The sequence below is a fragment of the Lactuca saligna genome, chromosome 4 (assembly GCF_052625555.1).
Source record: "Lactuca saligna cultivar CGN05327 chromosome 4, ASM5262555v1, whole genome shotgun sequence".
In the NCBI taxonomy this organism is placed as follows: Eukaryota; Viridiplantae; Streptophyta; class Magnoliopsida; order Asterales; family Asteraceae; genus Lactuca; species Lactuca saligna.
In genome coordinates, this window is record NC_136420.1 from 78,705,656 (window position 1) to 78,727,282 (window position 21,627).

At 34.5% G+C, this 21,627-nt stretch overlaps 1 protein-coding gene across 1 annotated transcript; it reads left to right on the forward strand.

Moving 5' to 3' along the window:
• Nucleotides 1-805: 805 nt before the first annotated feature.
• On the forward strand, nt 806-6,101 carry LOC145042182 (uncharacterized). Its single transcript, XM_078990571.1, has 4 exons — nt 806-1,381; nt 1,477-1,617; nt 4,176-4,741; nt 5,214-6,101. The coding sequence occupies exons 1-4, from the start codon at nt 862-864 to the stop codon at nt 5,901-5,903; spliced, it is 1,917 nt and encodes a 638-aa protein (XP_078846697.1). The 5' UTR covers nt 806-861; the 3' UTR covers nt 5,904-6,101.
• The last annotated feature ends 15,526 nt before the right edge of the window (nt 6,102-21,627 follow it).

Genomic DNA, 21,627 nt, shown 5'->3' on the forward strand with positions numbered 1-21,627 from the left:
AAGCCCTTCTACTCCCCAACCACCACTAGTACAAAAAACATTTGTTGACGCAGTTAAAATATGATTAAATGATGCGGGTATTGAACTGCACCAAAAAATATCGCATCAAAAAATACCCTTATTTAATGATGCAGTTGCAAAACCGCGCCCAAAAAATACTCAAAACCGCCTAAAAAATAGCCAAAATCACACCAAAAAACAAGTAAAACCGCCTCAAAAAATAGCCAGAATCGCACTAAAAAATAGCCAAAACCGCTTCAAAAAATAGCGGTTCAATATTTTTTAGTGTGAATTGTTTTTTTGGTGCGATTCAATATTTTTTAGTGCAAATTTCTTTTAGTGTGTTTGTAATTATTTTTTAGGGCGGTTTCCACATGATTTTTTAGTGCGGTTTCGGAAAACCGCATCAGAAAATGCTTTAATAGTGCGATTTTGGGAAACCGCACTAACAAAACTATTTTATAGTGCGATTCTTTTATTTTTTGATGCTATAAATATTTAATAAGGCGGTTTCTAGAATGGACCGCCTCAAAAAATAAAAACTACTCGCACTATTAAATGACTTGTGTAATAGTGTTTTCTCATCCTCATGGATCATAGTATACTTTCCTTATTGTCGAATAATTGTTAAAATCTTCTTATCACCTACATTCCGTACCTTTTCGAATTTTATTTAAAGTAGTTGGCGATTCTATACTTGGATGAACTTCCAAAGTTATCAAGATTCCATGCCAAAGGAATTTGTTTGAATCCTTGCTATAAATATCATGGTTCCAGAAATTACAAAGGTCTTGACATACTCTTCTCCTCTTTCTCCCACCAACCCACTCACTCACACACACACAAACACACACACACCAAATGGCTCTCACAAAAGAGGAAGACTTGAAGATTAATGCAGATCTGTATGAAGCACTGATGAGCCAAAAGGATGATAAAGTGATCGAGTTATGTAAAAAAATTCCCAAGGGTCCTTTGCATACCCTTACCATACACGAAGACACCGTAATCCATATGGCAACTTACCATAAGAAAACCGGCCTTGTAATGAAGCTCCTAGATATGGTGTCAGACTGTGATACTCACAAACTCACATGGCAGAATAATGGTGGAAACACCATTCTCCATGAGACTGGCACAAACAATAAGACAGTCAAGGTTGCAGTAGAGTTGCTACGTAGGGCTCCTATGTTGCTTAACATGATCAACAAAGAGGGAGAGACGGCATTATTTTATGCAGCTCGCCATGGCAAGACCAAACCCTTTAGGTTTCTTCATGACGAAGTACGTAGAGCAACTCAAGGACCAGATTTGATGACATTTCTTCGAAGGGATGATCAGTTCACAATACTCCACATAGCAATTCTGAGTAGAAACTACAGTAAGTGTGCGGGGGTGTGTGGAATAATTAGTTCTTCTTGTTGCAGCTATAAATTAGGTAATTTCTTTGTTGATTAAATGCTTAACTTTTTGCAGTGATTGCCCACGAGATAGCAGAAACTTATAAAGAATTAATCAGTGAAACGGATGCAGACGGCATGACAGCTCTTCAACATCTTTCAACCATTAAACCAGAATTTCAACCTAAAAATTTCTTCAAGCGCATGATATTAAAGGGTACGTAACACCTAATTCATATATATATATATATATATATATATATATATATATATATATATATATATATATATATATATATATATATATATAATTGAAGAGTTTTTCAAAATAAACTTCATTTAATGAAGTTCAATTATAATAATTGTTAAAAATAATACTAAATAAATAATTATATTTAATTTGTTAATAAGAAAAGTAGATTGACATCAATTAATATTATTGTTCAAAATAGTTGGGTGTGTATGTGTGTGGGTGTGTGTCTATATATATATATATATATATATATATATATATATATATATATATATATATATATATATATATATATATATATAAAAGTTAATATAAAAATACTATGTATAAATTAATGTCAATAACATAAATATTATAAACATATATTTTTTTCAATATTCTAACAATATATTTTTAACTTGCGTCCCGAAACGCACGGAAATTCGCCTAATATTATATAACAAATTAATGCAAGAATTGATTGTTAGGTAGTTAATATCAATCACATAATTGTTTTCAAATTATGGCCTAACCTTTTTTTTTTAAATTTGGCCAAAACATTAAGGTTTATTATGAATTCATCCTAATAATTTACGAATTTATTTTTTTCTACAACTTTTTTATAGTTTTAAAATCATTTAGAACTTTGTAAAGTTTTATTTTTCTTAGTTTTTATTTACAAATTTTATTTTCTACAACCTTTTAATACATTTCTTTTAAACAAACTTACTTTGTTATTGTTACATAAAAATTACATTTTCTATAAATTTTAATTAGCAGTTTATAAGTTTTCTTATAATTGTATTAGTACGATGTTTTAATTTGTTTTACATTTTCAAAAAAATTCATATCACGTATCTCTAACAAAAGTATTTTAATATATTATAAAAAATATATCAAAAAGTTATAGAAGATCTATAAAACATTTGAAATATGTTATAAAACATTATAATATTGTAACAAAATTTTAACAAAATAACTAGTTTAAAAGAAATGATTTGAGAATTATATGAAAGTTCATTTAAAAAAAAAACTATAACTCAAATTTATAACGTTATATTAAAAAAACTATAGATAAATTATAAGAAAATAATGTTAAAAAAAGGTTATAAAATTCTAATAAATTCTTCAAAATTTTGTAGAAAAATAAAGCTGTAAATTAATCTAAATTTGAGATGAATTTTTAATAAAATTTAATATTAAGACTAAATTCTTAACACAATTTAATCTTTAGGCCAAAAACAGAAAATTGAAAATAAAAGTGACCTCCTGAGATAACGTGTAAAGATATATAAAACATGAGTGGGTTATCTTTTTAAAAAATAAAATAGATTTGTTGACAATTTCAAAATTATATAAAGAAAATCTTTTTCAATTTTATTGACAACCTTTTTTTTTTTTTCATTTATCATCTATTTGTAAATACACTCTTGTAAGGCTAGATATGTTATAAAATTGAGATACTATATTAATAAAATAAAAACAAAAATTACATATGCTAAATACATATTTAATCTAATTCTTAAATATTTATTATATATCTAACAATTTCCATACCTAAAACTACAATAAATTAAATAATATAATATCATAAAATGTAATTAACTAAACTTGTGGTTTTAATTATATAAAGTTAATACATAATAAAATAAATATAAATAAAACTTAGTACCATACATGAATTTTGGTTGAGTTTTTGAGTAAATAAAAGATATAGGATCCACCACCGTTTGCTAATTAATTACTTCTTTTTGGATTTCACTGAAAAAAAAAATGTACTGACATTAGGTAGTGAACATGGTGCGATTCGATATGGTTATCGGCCAAAATCGAATCGCAAACCACAAATATATATTGTTATTATATTTTCAAAACCGAATGGTATGGTTATGTGATTTTTTTATGTGTTTTGGTATTATGCAAAATTACGGGTTGATTTTTAACTATGTAGATTTTGTGAGTTTTTTTTCTTGCTGTTTTTTACAAACTTGGTCCAAGTCAACCTATAAAAATCTATATGTTAATTTTTGTTGCTAAAAACATTTTGAGCCGGATTATAGTCTAAATGAAATAAATGAGCTTCATTGAAACAAAAGTTTAACCTATAGCAGCAAATGCCTAAATTTCCACCTTGTCTCTCAAACCTCTTTTATAGAAGAAAGATTCCACTCTTTTCTTTCTCTAAAGCAATGTGGAACAACCACATGCTAGATAATGAAGGAAATGACTAACTTCCATCTATAACTAGAAGAAATTGTTATGCATCACTTACAGGACCATCAAACTCAAATGGCATTAACTGATTGGATGAAGTAACCGTTAGTTTGTTGTTTCTAAGTTGTAACATTTCTATTGTTTTTGTATGTTTTCTCTATTTCCCCTCTCTAGTTTCTCAATAGAGATTGTTATTGAAATCGTTATTTAAACAATAAAAGAACATAAGGCCTCGGTGCACCAGGGTCACCGTTTTACATTTATGTTCATTTGATAATCGGAAATGCTAGTTATTCGACCTAACAATTATGTGGCGTTTTTCATGTCAGTGATCGATTCAAATATTGGTTATGAAGGATATCGGAAGTTCACCTGTTTAAAAAAACTACAGAAACAAAAACATGCTTGTGAGTGGGCACTGAAAATTGCCCGGTTGTTGATAAAAAAAGACAACTCATGGGAAAATACTGAATCATGGACTGATATGCGTGGTTCTAAGTTTCACGAATATGGAAAGAGCACATCCACAGTTAAAGAAGAAAAAAAGATTCCAATAGCTCATGAAGTTGATTATCACAAGCCTGATACCCCATTGTTGTTAGCAACCAAACATGATTCTACGGAGATTGTTAAAGAAATATTGAATATGTATCCGCAGGCTGTAGAACATGTTGACAAAGATGGGCGTACCATTTTACATTTGGCAATCTTGCACCGAAGATATAAAATCATAGATATTGTTGAAGATATGAACTATCCATTGGAGAGACTAAGAGGAAGGCTTGACAAGAATTTTAACACCTTGTTGCACATGGTTGGTCAAAGAGTTGATGAGCTAGCAGAGGACATCAAACATCCTGCCCAACAATTGAAAGATGATCATCATCTATATCAGGTCATTAATTTAGTATGTATTTACATGCAAGTTATTATGCTACAAACTAAACATGAATATGTTTTTAGAAAGGTCACTCGCTAAACTGACCCAAAAGGAGCATGTGACATAAAAATGGCCAATTTTTAAACATTTATACCTGATAATCACTTTTTTTTTTTTTGAAGGTGTATACTTTTTGGTAAAATTGCTCAATCAATTGCCTCCACTATCTGAAAAATAAAACAAATTTATGTTTTGTTTTTGCCTTTTTGGAAAATGACACGTTTTATATATGTAAAAAAAGCCATATATACCATTTTCGTGGAAAGAATAAAATTTTGGTAAATAATTTTATGACTTTTGTATAAAGAATTAAGCTTCACCTAGAAAATGTGTGAGAATATTAAAAAGATTGTTAAATGATATAATAATTACCTTTTAACATTCTTATTAATTTAGTTAATGATTAATTACTCGTTGATTTTTGTAGAGGGTGGAAAAGCTATGTACAACCTTAGACGCCATGACAAGAAACTCAGACCTAAAGACCGCTTATGAAGTGTTTAGTGAAACCAATGATCAACTTCGTTCAGAAGCGAAGGAGTGGTTGTGTGAGCAAGCAAAAAACTGCTCACTTGTGGCTGTGCTTATTGCAACTGTTGCCTTTACTTCTGTATACACAGTTCCAGGAGGTTCAGATGCGACAGGTCATCCAATTCTCAGGAAGAAACCTATGTTTCAACTATTTACCTTGGCCGATTCCCTTTCGCTTTCAACGGCATTGACATCAGTTATCTTATTTCTCAATGTTGTCACATCAGAATTTCGGTATAAGGATTTTGCGTCATCTCTTTTTCAGAAGCAGATTACAGCGTTTGTCCTGTTGATCATCTCTGTGGCAATGATGATGGTGGCATTTGCGGCCACACTTGTTTTAACTATCAGTAGTAAAGCGAAATGGACAGATGAGACCTTGTATGGGGTTTCATTCTTTCCGGTGATTGTTTTCGTGTATGAGTCTATGCCACAATGCAATGAAGTGATGAAGGGTTTCCACCGTGTACTAAAGTCTATGATGGAAAAAGTAGTTGGGGTTTATCATGAGATTTGGAACTACAAACCTCATTCTACACATCCAATTATTGATTCCATGGATCTAACAACTCGTTCGCCCGTTTAGCTTATAATTTCGATGCTTTGACCATGTTTGTACCTTTTCGTTATCGTTCTTCTTTCTGTGTTGTGTCTTCCAATAGTGAATAATTTGCCATTAGTTGAGTGAGTGCTGGCAAAACATCGTGTTCGCTATGTTCTTATGAAGTGTGTTAAAGTTCTGTATTGATAAGATTTAAGTATGAATAATTATAAATGTTTTTAATGTGGTTTTTGGGAAATTTAGTTTTAATTATTATACACCAAGGGTAGAGATTGTTGTATATATTTTATTTCTGCACTTTTTTTTTACTTGCTCTAGACATGCCTAAAGTTGGCTTAAAAAGACCCTCAACACCATAGATACAAACAAAGAAATCTACCTATCTACTCTGCCTATTCTTTTAAGGGTGTTTGTTTTAGCTTGTTTTTTTAGGATTTTCTCAGTTAATTTTTTGGGTTAATAAAAAAATAGTGTTTGGGCCGGGTTGGCTTGTTACCTTATGCTTATGAAATTATTTTATCTAAAAATAAGCCAATTTTCATAAGCAAAGTATAAACAATTTTTTTTTTTTCCAAATGATTAGCTTATTTGTTTATATTTACCTATTTACCCAAAACTCTAAATAATTCTTTTTTTTCCCAACACTACATTATCCTCCTTTTTAGTCATTTTACAAAAATAAGTTAATCCAAACATTATTTAAAAAGAAAACTAATTAGCTAATAAATCATAAACTAATCCAAATATTTTTTTTATATTATAAGCTCATAAGTTCTTAAGCTTTTAAGTTCATAAGCTCATAAGGTTAAACCCAAAAGAATAAGCTTATACCAACACCCCCTAAATGAAACCTAAACATTCGATGTGTCCACTTTCTAGACTTTCTTCCTACCACATGTACGTATCATACACATTAAATATCTAGTTGCTTCCAATAGGTGGGAACACTACAAGAAATCAAGGCATTACTGGCACACAATTAGCAACGATAAGGGCTTTTAGTGGCAACACAACTGTTTGTCGCCGCCAAAAATCATTTTTGCCGCTAACTATATCGCCGGTAATACCTTGTTTCCAAAATTCGTGTTATCCCCTTATGGTAAACCCAAACTGTCCAATCGAGTATCTAATCCAATGGCTGAAGCCTCGTTTTCTCACAAAACCAATACCAATGAAAATTTCCCGCCACTAAAGGTCACAAATAGTTGCTTCTATTGGCCGTTGTCACTGCTAAAGGCTAATGGTCGCTGCTAAAGGTCGACTCAAATAACACCCCTCTTGCTGTTTTCACAGCTTTCATTTGTTAGCGTTTTTTTCCCATTCTCTTCGACGGTTTTCACTCAATCAAGTTTCATGGATACTAAAAGACATACCGGTGATGCCTATAGGCCACTGAAAACTCTCCACTTCCACATCTCTGACGATTCCACTGTGACACTAATTTTGACACTGTTGTTGTCGATTTTCTTTGTGGTTTGTGTTTTGGTTCCCCATTTCTTCTTTTCCTTCTCTTTTACTGTCGATTTCTACTTATATTTGTGATTAGTTGCACAAAATTGTTTCATCATAGATTTTTCCTCCACTGTGATCAAGGCTACTCTCGGGTGTAGCTGTTACCGGGTACGATGACCACCACCACCACACCAATTGTTGATTTTTAGCCAATACAAGTTCTATTTACTGTGATTCTGGATATTAATTGCAAAATATATGTGTATTTGATATATGTATTTCAATTGGTGTATATATGTGAAAATGTGTATTTGGTGTATGTATGTGTGTATAATATGTATGTATATTTTGTGTATATGTGGTATATATGTCTATTTGATATATGTATGTGAATTTGGTGTATGTATGTGAAAATTTGTGTATTTGATATAAGTAGGATGTTAATGTGTGTTTGATATATGTATTAAAAATGTATGTGTATTTGGTGTATATGTGGTATATGTATGTGAAAGTATGATTATTTGATGCTATTATGTATTACGTGAAAGTATGATGTTTTGGTATAAGTAGGATATTATTATATATGTATTTAGAATGTATGTGTATTTGGTGTAAATGTGGTATGTATATGTGAAAGTATGTGTATTTGATGTTATTATGTATGTATGTGAAAGCATGCGTTTTTGGTATAAGTAGGATGCTATTGTTTATTTGATATATATATATATATATATAGGGAATGTGTGTATTTGGTGTATATATAGTATGTGTGTGTGAAAGTATGTATATTTGATGTTATTATATATGTATGTATGTATGTATGTATGTATGTATGTAAAAGCATGTATTTTTGGTATAAGTAGGATGCGATTGTGATACATATAACGTAAGATGCCATTATTGAGAATACTATCTTTTTATGAAAAAATACAATGTGGATTGTAAAAAAAAACAAATAAATAAAGTAGGATGTTATTAGTAGCAATGAAAACATAAAGTTAGAATATTTTATATGGTTAATTATGGTTGGTTTTTACTTAGCTATTTTTTTTGTAGACAAAGGCTGATTTGGATGGGATGTCCCAGCATCCGGATGTTGTTATATTGTTAAAGAGTTTTGAAGCGGCTTTGTTAAAAGGTTATCGAGAGCGTAAAGCTTATGCAAAAGAATATTTTTTACAAGTCGGAGGGTATGAGGATATCCCGAGAGCATTAGCCAACCAAGCACATGATATGGAGTTTGATAACTGGAGGAAAAAAGTTGAGTGTTTTCAAACGGATGGACACATAGCTGCTTCAGAAAGGAACAAAAAAGTCCATGAAATGCAAACGACCATGAACCGTGGGGGGTCGAGCTCGTATAGTAGTACTTGCTATGAGAAGGTAAGGTATGATATTTGTAATTATTTTTTAAAATATAATCTAATTTTTAATGTGACACAAACCTTGAAGATAGTGGAAACGTGTCACAAGGCTCATGTCGATAGGAATGGTGTATTTGTTAGTGTCGAGGTAGAACAAGAATATGTAAGTATTTAAATATAATTTTATCATATAATTAAGTGTTTATTTATACTTAATTGTTTATCACTTTTGGAAAACAAAGAATCGGTTAATGGAAAAACTTTTAGAACAAATGCAAGGGCCAGAAGGTGAAAGAGAGTTAACACCCTCTCAAGAAAGAGCCATTTTTGAGAGAGTATTAAGTGAACGACGTGGCCGTATCAGAGGCATCAGACAAAAACCTTCTGCTATCCCGTCGATTACATAGCCATCGCAGCCACCACCACAGTCATCACAACAGGTAAAAACATTATTATTTAATTTTAATAAATGCATGTTGATTTGGTAATTTTGTTTTGTGGTGATTATTTACTAAAAGCTTTAGTAATTGGTTTTTTTTGTCCAAAGTACAAGAAATAGCAATATACATTGGTTTTTTTTCTTGGTTTTAAAATAGCAATGGACTTTGGCATTAATAAATGCAAGTTGAATTTGTAATTATCTTTTGTTTCCCAAGTGCAAAAAATATCAATGTACTTTTGGTATTTCTTATATTTAAGTGCATGAAATAGCAATGTACTTTGGTATTTCTTGTATTTAAGGTTCTTTAGCACAAAAGAGAAGATTATTTAATTTCAAAGTCACATGTATCTATATAATGATCAATAAATGTATGTTGATTTGGAAATTGTCTTTATATTTTAAGTGCAAGAAATAGCAACGTACTTTGGTTTTTTGTCTTAGTTTAAAAATAACAATGTACTTTGGCATCAATAAATGCATGTAGATTTGGTAATTGTGTTTTTGTCCCAAATGCAAAACATAGCAATGTACTTATAGTATTTCTTGTATCTAAGTGCAAGAAATAGCAATGCACGTTGGTATTTCTTATATTTAAGGTTCTTTAACACAAAAGAGTAGATTATTTAATTTCAAAGTCTCATGTATCTATATAATGATCCATAAATACATGTTGATTTGTTAATTTTTTTTATGTTTTAAGTGCAAGAAATATGTCACAACTAGGAATTCTGATGCTTTGTAAACACTTAACAAGGATAACATTGTAACAAAAAATATGAAAGCATGTATGATGCTTATTCAATAACAACAAAATTTTCCATCAAACACCCTATACAAAACTTTCAAATAGTCAATGAAAGGTTGGAAATCCTAAAAATCCCAATTTAAGTCCATTTTGGACTAGGATCTCCTTATTGGGCCTAATGGACCAATAAGCTTCCAACTTGACTACCTTGGGCTTAGGATCCTTAAATGGACCCTAATTGGGCCCATTTGCATGAAACTTAACCTCTTGGGCCTTATAAGCCTAAAATGGACTAGATTATCCTTAATGGGACTTATTAGGCCATAACAAACCTAATTAGCCAAAATGAGCCATAAAACTCATACTTTAATTTATTTTGGGCCATGAACCACCTCCAAGGACCAATAGGGCCAAAAATCATCAAAATGGGCCCATGATATGGAATTAAGCACCAAAGGCCCAAATTCTTTTTTTTTCTTTCTTCCCTTTTCTCGACCCAAGAGGAAAAACAAAAAAAATGTAGAAACTAGTGAACTAAGGAGGGTTAGCCAACTCCTTATTACATTTTGGTCTTCCATGCATCATCACATACTTCCATGCACACCATCATTTCATTCCTCTCTTCCCCCCTCTCTCCTTATCTCGGCCGAGAGCACCCAACACCCACACCACATTCATTTTTTCAAACACTCACTATTCTCTCAAGGAACACTCTTGATGCACCATTAGTTTTTTTTTTGAGATCTAGGGTATTTCAAGGAAGCTCTTCTACAAAAATCATCATTCTAGGTAAGTTAAAGCTTAGATCCATGGTTTAGCTTCTTGAAATTGTTATAAATCTGCTTCTAACTCATGAAAGTTCATAATCATGCTTCTTAGAACCCATCTAAGCCAAAGTCTTCCCAAAAAGCTTTCTAGGGCCTAAAATAGCATCAAACTTCTTCCATTTCTTCTTCAAATCGAAAACAACAAGCAAAGGTGAGTTTATACCCCTCTATTTTTCGTTTTCATATGTTTTATGGGGGAGAATACAAGTAAAATGTGTAGATCTATGTGTATTTGTATGCTATGTGTGATTTCATGTGTTTACGTGGTAAATATGTAAAAAAAAAAAGAATAGAAATATCGAGATCTATGGATCTAAGAGGAAGATAAACATGATCTATGATATAATACACCAAACAAGTCAAGAAAAATTACCCTCTAAGGTTATAGTAAACATATTGCAACATAAAACTCATTTTGGGGCCATATTTGTCAAATAAACAAAAGATGGGTTGAAAAATTGCTATTCATAGTTTTCTCAAGGATTAAAAGAGTCAAAACAGTAAAAATAAGTGTTTTTATGAATATCATACTCTTTTAAAGGTTAAAAATAAAATTTATGGCTTAATTGGCTAAATCTTGGGCTTCTCGGCCCAATGAGCCAAAACTTGAGAAAATTACAACTTTCAAGGGGTTGAAATGGTAAACTTCTCAAAACAGGTAAAAAGTGTGAATAAGACTAATGTAGGGGTTAAAATGATGTATTTTCCAAACAAGGATAAAAATGTAAACTTTTTGGATTTTGGGCCAAAATTGTAAAATTGCGAAAAGTTTGTGTTTAAACTAAAAATCTCCTTACTGGAAGGGCTAAAACTGCCAAGGAGTAAATTTTTAGCTAAAAGCATCATTTAAACAAGTCTATGGGTCAAAAATGATAAGAAATTGGTTTAAGGGCCAAACATGTTTTTTTTTATATACAAGGGACTAAAATTGTCATTTTTATTAAAGAAGGACTGAAAAAGGCAAACAAATGTTTTTGAGTTAATTATTTTACTATTAAAATATTTGGGTAAAAAAAATAATACCAAACTATAACTTATGGAAATAAAAGGGTAAATATACAACCAAATATCGTTAAGAGTAACCGACTGGTCGTGTGCCAATACGACAAAAACAATCGTTCAATCAAACTTTCCAACGATTATACAACACTTAAAACAAGTAAACATTCAAATATTTGGGCTTGAAAGTCTCAAGTCATGCTATTGGGCCTTCGTGACCTATTTACATGACTTTTGGGCCCAAAGGATAATAATAAATGTTATTGGGCCTTCTATGACCCAATATAATATTTAAGGGACCTTAATGGCTTTAAGTGCTATTAGGCCTTAGTGGCCCATTAGCAATGCTAGTAAGGTCCAAACGAATCAAATGCGAAACCAGCCATCGTGCTCTTCGTATGCCCAATAGCCATAAATAATACGCGGGAATAGTAGGACCTTGTAATCCTCTTCTCCTTGTTTATTAGGCATATCATCAATCCAAGTAAACAAATATAGGTTGATAATCAATAGTAATCAAATTCAGTTGGGATTTAGTGAGTAATAATGGGTGGCACCAACATGTGTCGATCGTAGTCTGTAGTTATAATCAAAGTCTCATGGAGGGAGAGCGAGAGTTTGTGTATAGATTTATACGGGGGTGACTCCCCCACACCTCACTTGTTTGCTATAGTTAGACTCGGCCAGTCTAGGGTGACAACATTCTTAAGATCAATTCGGACGTTCACCAGAGTGCCAAGACAGACGGACAAATCTTTATTATGCATGGTTATAACGACTCACATAAATAAACCCAATACTAATCGAATAATCAAGGCAAATCAAAATCATTCATGTGATGGAATAACAATTCGAACAGTTATATGATATTTTTGTTATCGGAAAACATCAGATTTTCCGGGGAAGATCAACATTTTTCACTGGCACTTTTAATACAAAGCTTTTCAACTATACACGTTTCGAAATCATCATGCATATATTTACGGATCTTCACACTTTTATATAAACAATGGTCTTTTCAAAAAATATCAGATCTGGGTTGTTTTCTTACAAACTACACAAAACATTTTCATATCAAACCTGCTTATAAACTCACCAACATTCCATATGTTGACCGTTTTCAAAATGACTTGTATTCTCAGGTAACAGGTAAGCTGGGGAGTAGTACCAAGTATGTTAGGGTGTTGTCTTTTTTTTTTTGAAAACTATCAAACAATTTATGCTATGGATTTGAAATGTTAAAACAATGTACTTGATGTGAACAATGTCAGTTGTAATATATTGATGCATGGTGATATTCATGTTATAATTCATGTATATTCATTGTGATGATATTCAATTTAAGTCACGCGAGCCCTTGGACGTTTCCGCCGTCTGGTTCGGGGGTGTGACAGGTTGGTATCAGAGCACTATTTATAGTGAATTAGCATATCTAGCCACACATTGATATGCATATATAAACCAAAGAGGGAAAAAACAACTCTGAACAAAACAAACAAAAATATAACAATAAAACGTCCCTTATTTGTGCGATATATGGTAAACAACATCATACCCAATCAAACAAGATGATGCTAGCATCTCGGTTAAGTCGGGACTATTTATAGTCGTATTAAGGGGTGAATGTAGCCTGATCAACTACATTTCCTCCGAGGTACAACTATCACATGCCCCGAGGAAATCGCGAGGGTTGGTAAACCTAAAAACATACCCCCCTATTACCAAGAAGAGAACATCAACTCAGTTTTTATAGAAATTAAAACGTCTTAGGAGTAATGATAGTTTATTCATATACCTTCTCTCAGTCACCATGGAAGGAGAGCACCAAGGCATTCAGTTTCATCAGGTCTTAGTGGCCCATGTGATGATTGAGGATGAGCCTGAGGGAGATCAGGGGGGAGCACACGACGTTGGACCTGAAGTGGAACAGGATGAATATGTGATAATTGATTTTGAATATGACGAGTCTGAGCAGGAGTTAGACAAAGAGAAGCGCGTAGAGGAGGCAAGTAGTGAACCCCACCTATCGAAAGCCTCGTCAGATCCGCACACAGTTCAAAGGGTTTATACAAACTATCTACGCTCTCTCGAGGAGGCAATTATCGGCCTCAAGCTTCAACTTATTACGGCCGAGGTAAGGGCTGTACGATCCGAGCAAAGGGTAGAGGTAATCACCCAAGAGGCGGATGAACTGGCTGAACTCCTGATACGACAGCTCGACGATTAAGTGCCATCGTCAGCACTACCAATGGGACTTGCTCTATTACTTACTATTATAGGTTCTACAGTATGTAGAACCAGCCGTACCTCCTACTAGTATTGTGTTTCTTTGGATATTATGTGTAACATACACGTTTTAAAATCGTGTTTTGTAATGAATAAAATTGTGAATATTATGTAAAATTGAGTGTTGAGTTCTAACATATGGTTTTTACTAGAAATAAAGTAAAACTATGTTTAGAATCACTCAGAAAATATTGGAAGTCTTATGAGATTCCAATTAAAAGCCAAATAGTGAAATTTAGCGAAAATATATGTAACACCCAAAGTCTGGAAGGCCAAGAAAGGAAAGAAAACCCTAATTTTCAAAGGGCGACTCGGCGAGTCCAAGGAGGAACCCGGTGAGTCCGAGCGGGATCCGGGTCGAAGAGTAAGTGACCGACTCGGCGAGTCGGCCAAGGGGACTCGGCGAGTTTGGTCTGTGCGAGGAAAACCCTAAAATCGGGACTTGGAGCCTATTTAAACGTCTCATTCTCTCCCCTAGGGTTCCTTTACTGCCTCTTTCACCCAGAACATCGAACCCTAAGCCCCATTATTGCTCATTCAAGCTTCCAAGCCATTTTTGGGGTGATTTGAAGGAAGAAGAAGAAAGGGAACCATTGAAGCTTCAAGGATTGGCCTTAGATCTAAAGATTGGGGAAGCTTTCTGAGTTATTGAAGGTATTAAGTCGTTCTCTACGTTAGATCTAGTATGGTTGTGAGTTTTGGGGGTTTTCTAGCCATGATTAGTTACCTCTTTTGAGTTAGAAGACAGATCTGAAGTTGCTACTTCAGATCTAAGCATATTATGGTCTTCAGAAGCATAAAGTATCAGCCCTTGAGTTGATTATGGAGCCTCTCCTTAAACCCTATTTTATGGTGTATTTTGCCTAGATCTCCTTCTCTACATGTAAAGTTTGCAAATTTACGTGAGGAATAGGCTTGGGAAGGGTAGATCTACAGTTTGGAGTCCATGCATGACTCAAAAGTCCTCTGCATGTAAGGAGATCTGAATGGACTCGGCGAGTCCCTTAAGTGGACTCGGCGAGTAGCATGAAGAGCAGGAGCAACTCGACGAGTGGGATGAACAGCTCGTCGAGTCAGATGAAGATTGCCTTGTACTCGGTGAGTCTGTTCTTGGACTCGGCGAGTCAGGTCGCGAAACCCCAAACCCTTCGAGTTGAGACTCGAATCAGTGAGTCGAGTGGAGACTTGGTGAGTTGGGCAGGTCATGACTTAGAAATTGGTAGACTCGGCGAGTCGAGGCACGAAAGGAAGGACTCTGAATACATGAACTCGGCGAGTCAGTAGGTTGACTCGGTGAGTAGGGTTAACCTGGGAGGTTGACCTTGACCAGGACTTTGACTTTCACCAGAGTTGACTTGGTTGTCTCTCGGGGGTCAGTTAGACTCAGTGTTGCATTGATATTGGTAGTTCGCGGAGCAAGGGGAGTAGGATTTCAGTGAGTTCTCGGGTAGCAACTAGTGAGATCATTAGCAAGTTCAGCCAGTGCAGGTGAGTTTCCCTTTGTGTGAATGGGTCTAAGGCCATAATGTCGGCCCATGTAGTTATGAGTAGAAGGCCTGGGGGTTAGCCCTAGGTACAGTATGTTAGTATGATATTCCGGATGAGGTCCGTTAATAGCGGGCGGGTGCCCAAGGATTTGTTTATATGATAGTTTATACTTGTTGTCTGTGTGATACATGTATGTGCCTGGTAGGGAGGTGAGTGTGGGCGAGGTCCCGTATCTCACCAATAATAGAGTGTGGATGGAGTTCCACATCTCATTAGTAGCAGAACAGGGGCGAGGCCCAACTTAGGGAAGGAGTGAGAGTGGGCTGGGCCCGTATCTCACTACCAGTAGGAATGTGAACGGGGTTCCATGACTCATCAGTAGCAGGACTGGGGCGAGGCCTAGGATAGGCGAGGCCTTAAGATAGGATCAGTCGTATGAGTTTAGCTTATGTGTTGTGATATGTTTATGTGTTATTATTTGTTGGTGGGCGAGGCCCTGTGACAGGCGAGGCCTAAGTGAAACAGATCTGTATCCAAGCGGGGCTCGAAGCCAGGCGGGGCCGTTGTAGCGGGCGAGGCCCAAGATAGCGGGTGTGGCCCAGTATGTGCAGTATGTGATTATGCATGGTATGTGGTAGGGTGGGGAACTCACTAAGCTTCGTGCTTACGGTTTTCAGTTTTGGTTTCAGGTACTTCCGGTAGCGGAGGGAAGAGCTCGGGGTGATCGCATGGCACACACCATAGATTAGACAGTCTGGGAATGTTTACTCTGATAATGAACATGTGTTTTGAAAATTAGTACTCTGATTATGTTTTGGAATGATGACTTTGCTTAAAGTAATGTTTTATTAAAAGAAATTTTTGATCTTGAATTTTGGGTCGTTACAATATAAAATTTTAAATAAGTAAGATTTTATTATTTGATGTTGTAGAGAATATCGATAGAAACTTGTAGGTGAAAACCTCGTCAAAATCCGAGTTATAACGAAGAAGTTATGACCAACCGAAGATCCACGACAAAACCGGCACGGCGCCGAATGACGTAAAAAGTGAGTTTTTGATAAACTACTTTTTAGCCTTAGTAATCTAAATGAAAGTTGTAGTATTCGTTAAACCGAGAAATTCGATAAAAAGAACGCTAAAATCTGACTTCGTATGAGGAAGTTATGATTTTTCGATGTTTCAACTTAGCAGTAAACAACTAAAAACTCAAATTTTAGATCGAGTGATATTTTACCGATACATCCTAAACGAGAATCGAAGGTCGCGTCATATGTAGTAAAACGGTAAAAAGTCTGACAAAAATGGATGTCGGATGAAGAAGTTATGAATTTTTAACAGATTTTCCTGTCCCGGTCTGTTAAAAATAATAATATTAAAAATAAAGTCAAAATTAGTCGACGAAGTCTAAACGAAAGTTGTAGATACACGTGCATATAAAGAACGTCAAAAACGGAGCTCGTATGCGAAAGTTATGGATTTTAGAAGTTCGGGGTCCGGAAACCGAAGAAATTCGCAGGAATAGTATTCGTACACGTCACTCGCACGAAGCATCAGCGTCACCGAGACATGGCCCAATCCGGAGACCGATGCGTGTTCCTTTCCGATTTGCCGAGGCCGAGGTCCAGCAGGAGCGAGACACGTCTCGCCTACCAGCCTCGTATCTGAACCTCTCTGACCGAACCTCGCATGCACGTCAGCTGGTCCGACCCTCGCATCCGAGCCTCCCCTTCTCGCCACCTGCCCCTTGTTCCTGCTGCCACCGAGCCCTTCGCTGCTTAGCCGACTCCGAACCTCGGCCCTATATAAAGGGGGCTGCGAGACCTTCCGACTAACTTTGGAAATTTGCCACTTTTAGCCCCTCTTTCCATATTTTCTTCATTTTGACTTTCCCCGAAGCCCCGATATCAATTTTAGCACCCGAAACACGTCCCGAGACCCCCGAGAAGCTCGGAAATTTTATCTTTTCGGTTTTGAAGCCCTGCCTTCGCAGAGTCCGGTTTTCAATTAAGCTCCCGATTTTCAACATAGAAAGACATATTTAAAGCCGAAGTGCTGTTCAAATTACTATTTTAACCCCTACTTAACTTAACATGAGTTCAATATATAGGAACAATTGTATGTTATGTGTTATATGTGCTATGTGCTTTTCAGTATTATTATTCTGAGTTATTTTCTCGTGTTATTCGCTATGTTTATAGCAATTGTAATACCTTTAACCATGTGATCAGTGAAAGGACTTAGATTCACATTGGTACTGGTACGTAGCCTCTGGCCATGTAGAGCATGTCTCCGTAAGAGAATGACTTCTATTCTATGGCATTGGCAAATGGTTAGACAGGACTATAAGCCTGAAATCTAACAAGATGTTAATCAGAAATTGCATGTCTTCTATGCCATTTGGGCCAAAGCTTTATTGATGTAAATCAAGAATTGAAAAGAATATCTTTGAATAATGTCTTTGATTGATATGAACGATTGTCACATGATCTCACATACATCTTGTTGTTCCTCTTTTCTTTTGCCACATTGAAGTATATATATGACATAACATTATATTGTTTCTATTTTTGAAATCACTAAGCGTCACCGCTTACCCTATCAATGTTTAACAATTGCAGGTGATAAGTAACTAGTATGTTTACATACTATTGAAAGATGTAGAATAGTTTGCAATAGTACTTTTGTACTACTTTTTAAGTTTGTATAAATTATAATATCCTGGGTAGTTATGTAATATATATATATATATATATATATATATATATATATATATATATATATATATATAACACTTTGTAATAGAAGGTTTGTATCCAATAGTTTGTAATTCCCTTTTTATCAATGTAAAATATTGTTTTTATAAATATGCAAATAGCATGTTTTGGAGTAATGATATTGTGAAGTACGAAATTTTGGGTCTTTCAAAAATACGAAAGTTGGGGTCTTTCAATGTGCCCCGCCCACACTCAGATAACGGGCCCCACCCAATGAGATACCCCCATATTCGGGATGATAATGAGATACATGGACTGTCCACACTCATATAACGGGCCCCGCCTAACAGACATACATATACAAGCATATACAAGCATCACACAGATAACAAGTATAATAACATGACGAAACGAGGGTCAGCCTTGGTGCCTTAGACCCGCTAAACATGGTGAGGAAACTCACCTCGAATGCAGAAAAGGCAGTTGAATGGATCCTGGCTTCGAATATCGACTCTACTTAACCCTTAAACATAAAAGATTTCCTTAAGTAAAACACAAAATGCTCAAAAGCCCCTTAGGTCATACTTGTTCAAAGACTAAAGTTAAAGTCAAAGTTAACGATCCGAGTTGACCCAATTAGTCTGCAAAGTCGGGAAGAAACTGATCCAGCTCGCCGAGTACACCCATAAACTCGTCGAGTTCGCTAGAAACCTAACATCTTAATTCATTAAGCCAACCTTAACGAAACTAAGAGCTCCCCAATACAAATCTTAACTAAAATGACATCTAGAAGGGTAAAGTTTCCAACTTGACCCTTAAGAACCACCAAAATGGGTTCAAAACCCAAACTGTAGCCAACCTTAACGAAACTAAGAGCTCCCCAATACAAATCTTAACTAAAATGACATCTAGAAGGGTAAAGTTTCCAACTTGACCCTTAAGAACCACCAAAATGGGTTCAAAACCCAAACCGTAGGCTTAAATGTGTAATGACTTAATCATTAAGCACTAAATCACCAAAGGCATAACCCCAAACTGTAGATCTGACCCTAAAAGCTAAATGATTACGTGAAGTTTCCAACTTTACACTCATGCATGACTAGGAGAAGCTCAAATGCTAAAAGGAAGTCATAAGAAACATTTAATGAATGCGTGAAGCCCTTAAGACCATAAAGTTGGCACCCTTATGCCAAAAGAGCTCAAGAAGATCATAGATCTGAAAGAATAACACTTGGGACGTCCTACACCCCCATCAACCACCCAAACATGGCTAAAAGCATACAAACTAACCCCTAAAAGAGATCTAAAAAAATATTAAGCAAGGTTAGAACTTTATACCTGAAATGTTCTAGAAATGAAGTAGAGAATCAAGATCTAAAAGCTCCTACTTGAACCACCACCTTGCATCTAGCTTCTCTTCCTTCAATGAGCTTCAAACACACCGAAACATGTCTACAATTAGCTCACAACACTCAAGGAGCCTCTAGGGTTTCGAGATTGGGGTTAGGGGATATGGGGGCTGGAAATGAGGCTAATACATGGGGCTTAAGTTGTTTAAATAGGGTACAAAACCCTAAAATTAGGGTTTCCTCCCAGCTACCAACTCATTGAGTTGAGGCGCCTCAACTCGTCGAGTTGAATCATTACACTTCGCGGCCAAAACAACTTCAACACGTTGAGTTGAGGCTTCCAACTCGATGAGTCCTCCAAGAAAATGTAATTAAATGGAAATAAATTCATACCAGAAACTGGGCGTTACAGGTTTATTATCTACTAATTATATCCGTGGATTTGAGATTGATACAATTTTAAGTTGTTGTTGCTTCCGTTCTTTTGTACTATATTGTTATGTATTGAACATTAATCACTAACATTGGTACCACAAAATCTTTTCGAACTATACTCGCCAAATTATATTGGTTTTCGATTGTTTTTGGAAATGTTCTTTATGTTTTTGGAAATAGTCAAAAAAACAATATCCTGTAAACTCATCTATGGGCTCTTTGTCTTTCATATGAAGGCCAACAAAATTGCTTTTCAACGTCTGTAATCTTGTCTTCTACACTCAATGAGCACCAAGCTAACGCATCTATAGTGACTCCCATACTTATTTTTCCGTTTTCTTGTTGGCAAGATATCTTATGATATTTCTTAAAAGATGAAAGATCGAGCCTTTTCATTCTTTGTCCTTCACAATAATATCAGTTGGTGGTTCAATGGACTCTCATACCTCTGAAGTGTCCATTATGGCCTCCATCTTTATTGCTCAAGTAGTGTAGTTTGTAGGTGTTAGCAATGTGAATTGGAATGAAATATCACTGTTATATTTCTAAGTTGTGCCACTATTGACATATTTTTGAATCTTGGATAGTTTGTACATGAACCTTCAAGCTCTGATACAAAATGTAGGACACAACCTATATATCAAGGATCAATCGAAGAACACAACTAAGCACAAAATGGAAACATTACTCTTATTGTTCGATTAAAAAAACAAGTAAAACTACTCCTAAGTGGAAAAAAAAAACAAATTAAACTAAAAGCTAGCTAATGCATGTTTTCCAGTTAAAACGGACACAAAGAACATCTACAATTTTGAGTTTAATGAGATAGTTGAATGTGGTGACAAATATAGTTGTTATTTAATGGATGAAACTCTACCATTGTTACATACATTTTGACATTCCATGAATTTGAAGTTCAACGATATTGAACCCTTAAATTGAAAAAATGAAAGTTTCTAATTTTTAAATAAATATTATAAATTAATTTTTGTATTCTATTAAACTATATAGCGTTCAATGCATTTTAGATAAATATTGATAGAATTGTATGAGATATAAAAAAATGATATGATAATTCATTGACTATATAGAATTAAATCCATGGACCATGTCAAAAGCTCATTATTGTCGGTCAACTAAGGACCAAGTTAGAATTAACTTTCAATAGTATTTACATACTTAACTAGGTCATCTCTAATGCATTAAACCCATGAAAAGTTAAATAGAGTGCCAACTAGGAGAGACATTATATATATTCAATTAAATTCTAAAAAAAATAGATCTTTTCACTACACATTGTATTCAACGGTCGAATGGTGTTTCGATTCTACATTCTCTATCCACTATATTATATTTAAACTTATTCTAGACCGAAGGAGATGGTCACATTTCATCTTTTACTTTTTGAATGTCCTCACTTTCCTTTCACTTACAAAAAGATAGTAAATGGTTGTCTCTCATTATTTTTAATTTATTTTGAATTAAAAACAATGAATATAATATATTTTATATAATTTTTTTTATTATATATAGTTTGTAATAGATAATAAAATAACTGAAGGAAGAGAAAGTGAGGGGTAGCCTTCACCCTTTCCCCGCACCCCGTAAACAGCAGACCATATGATGTTCCGGGATATTGTTTCA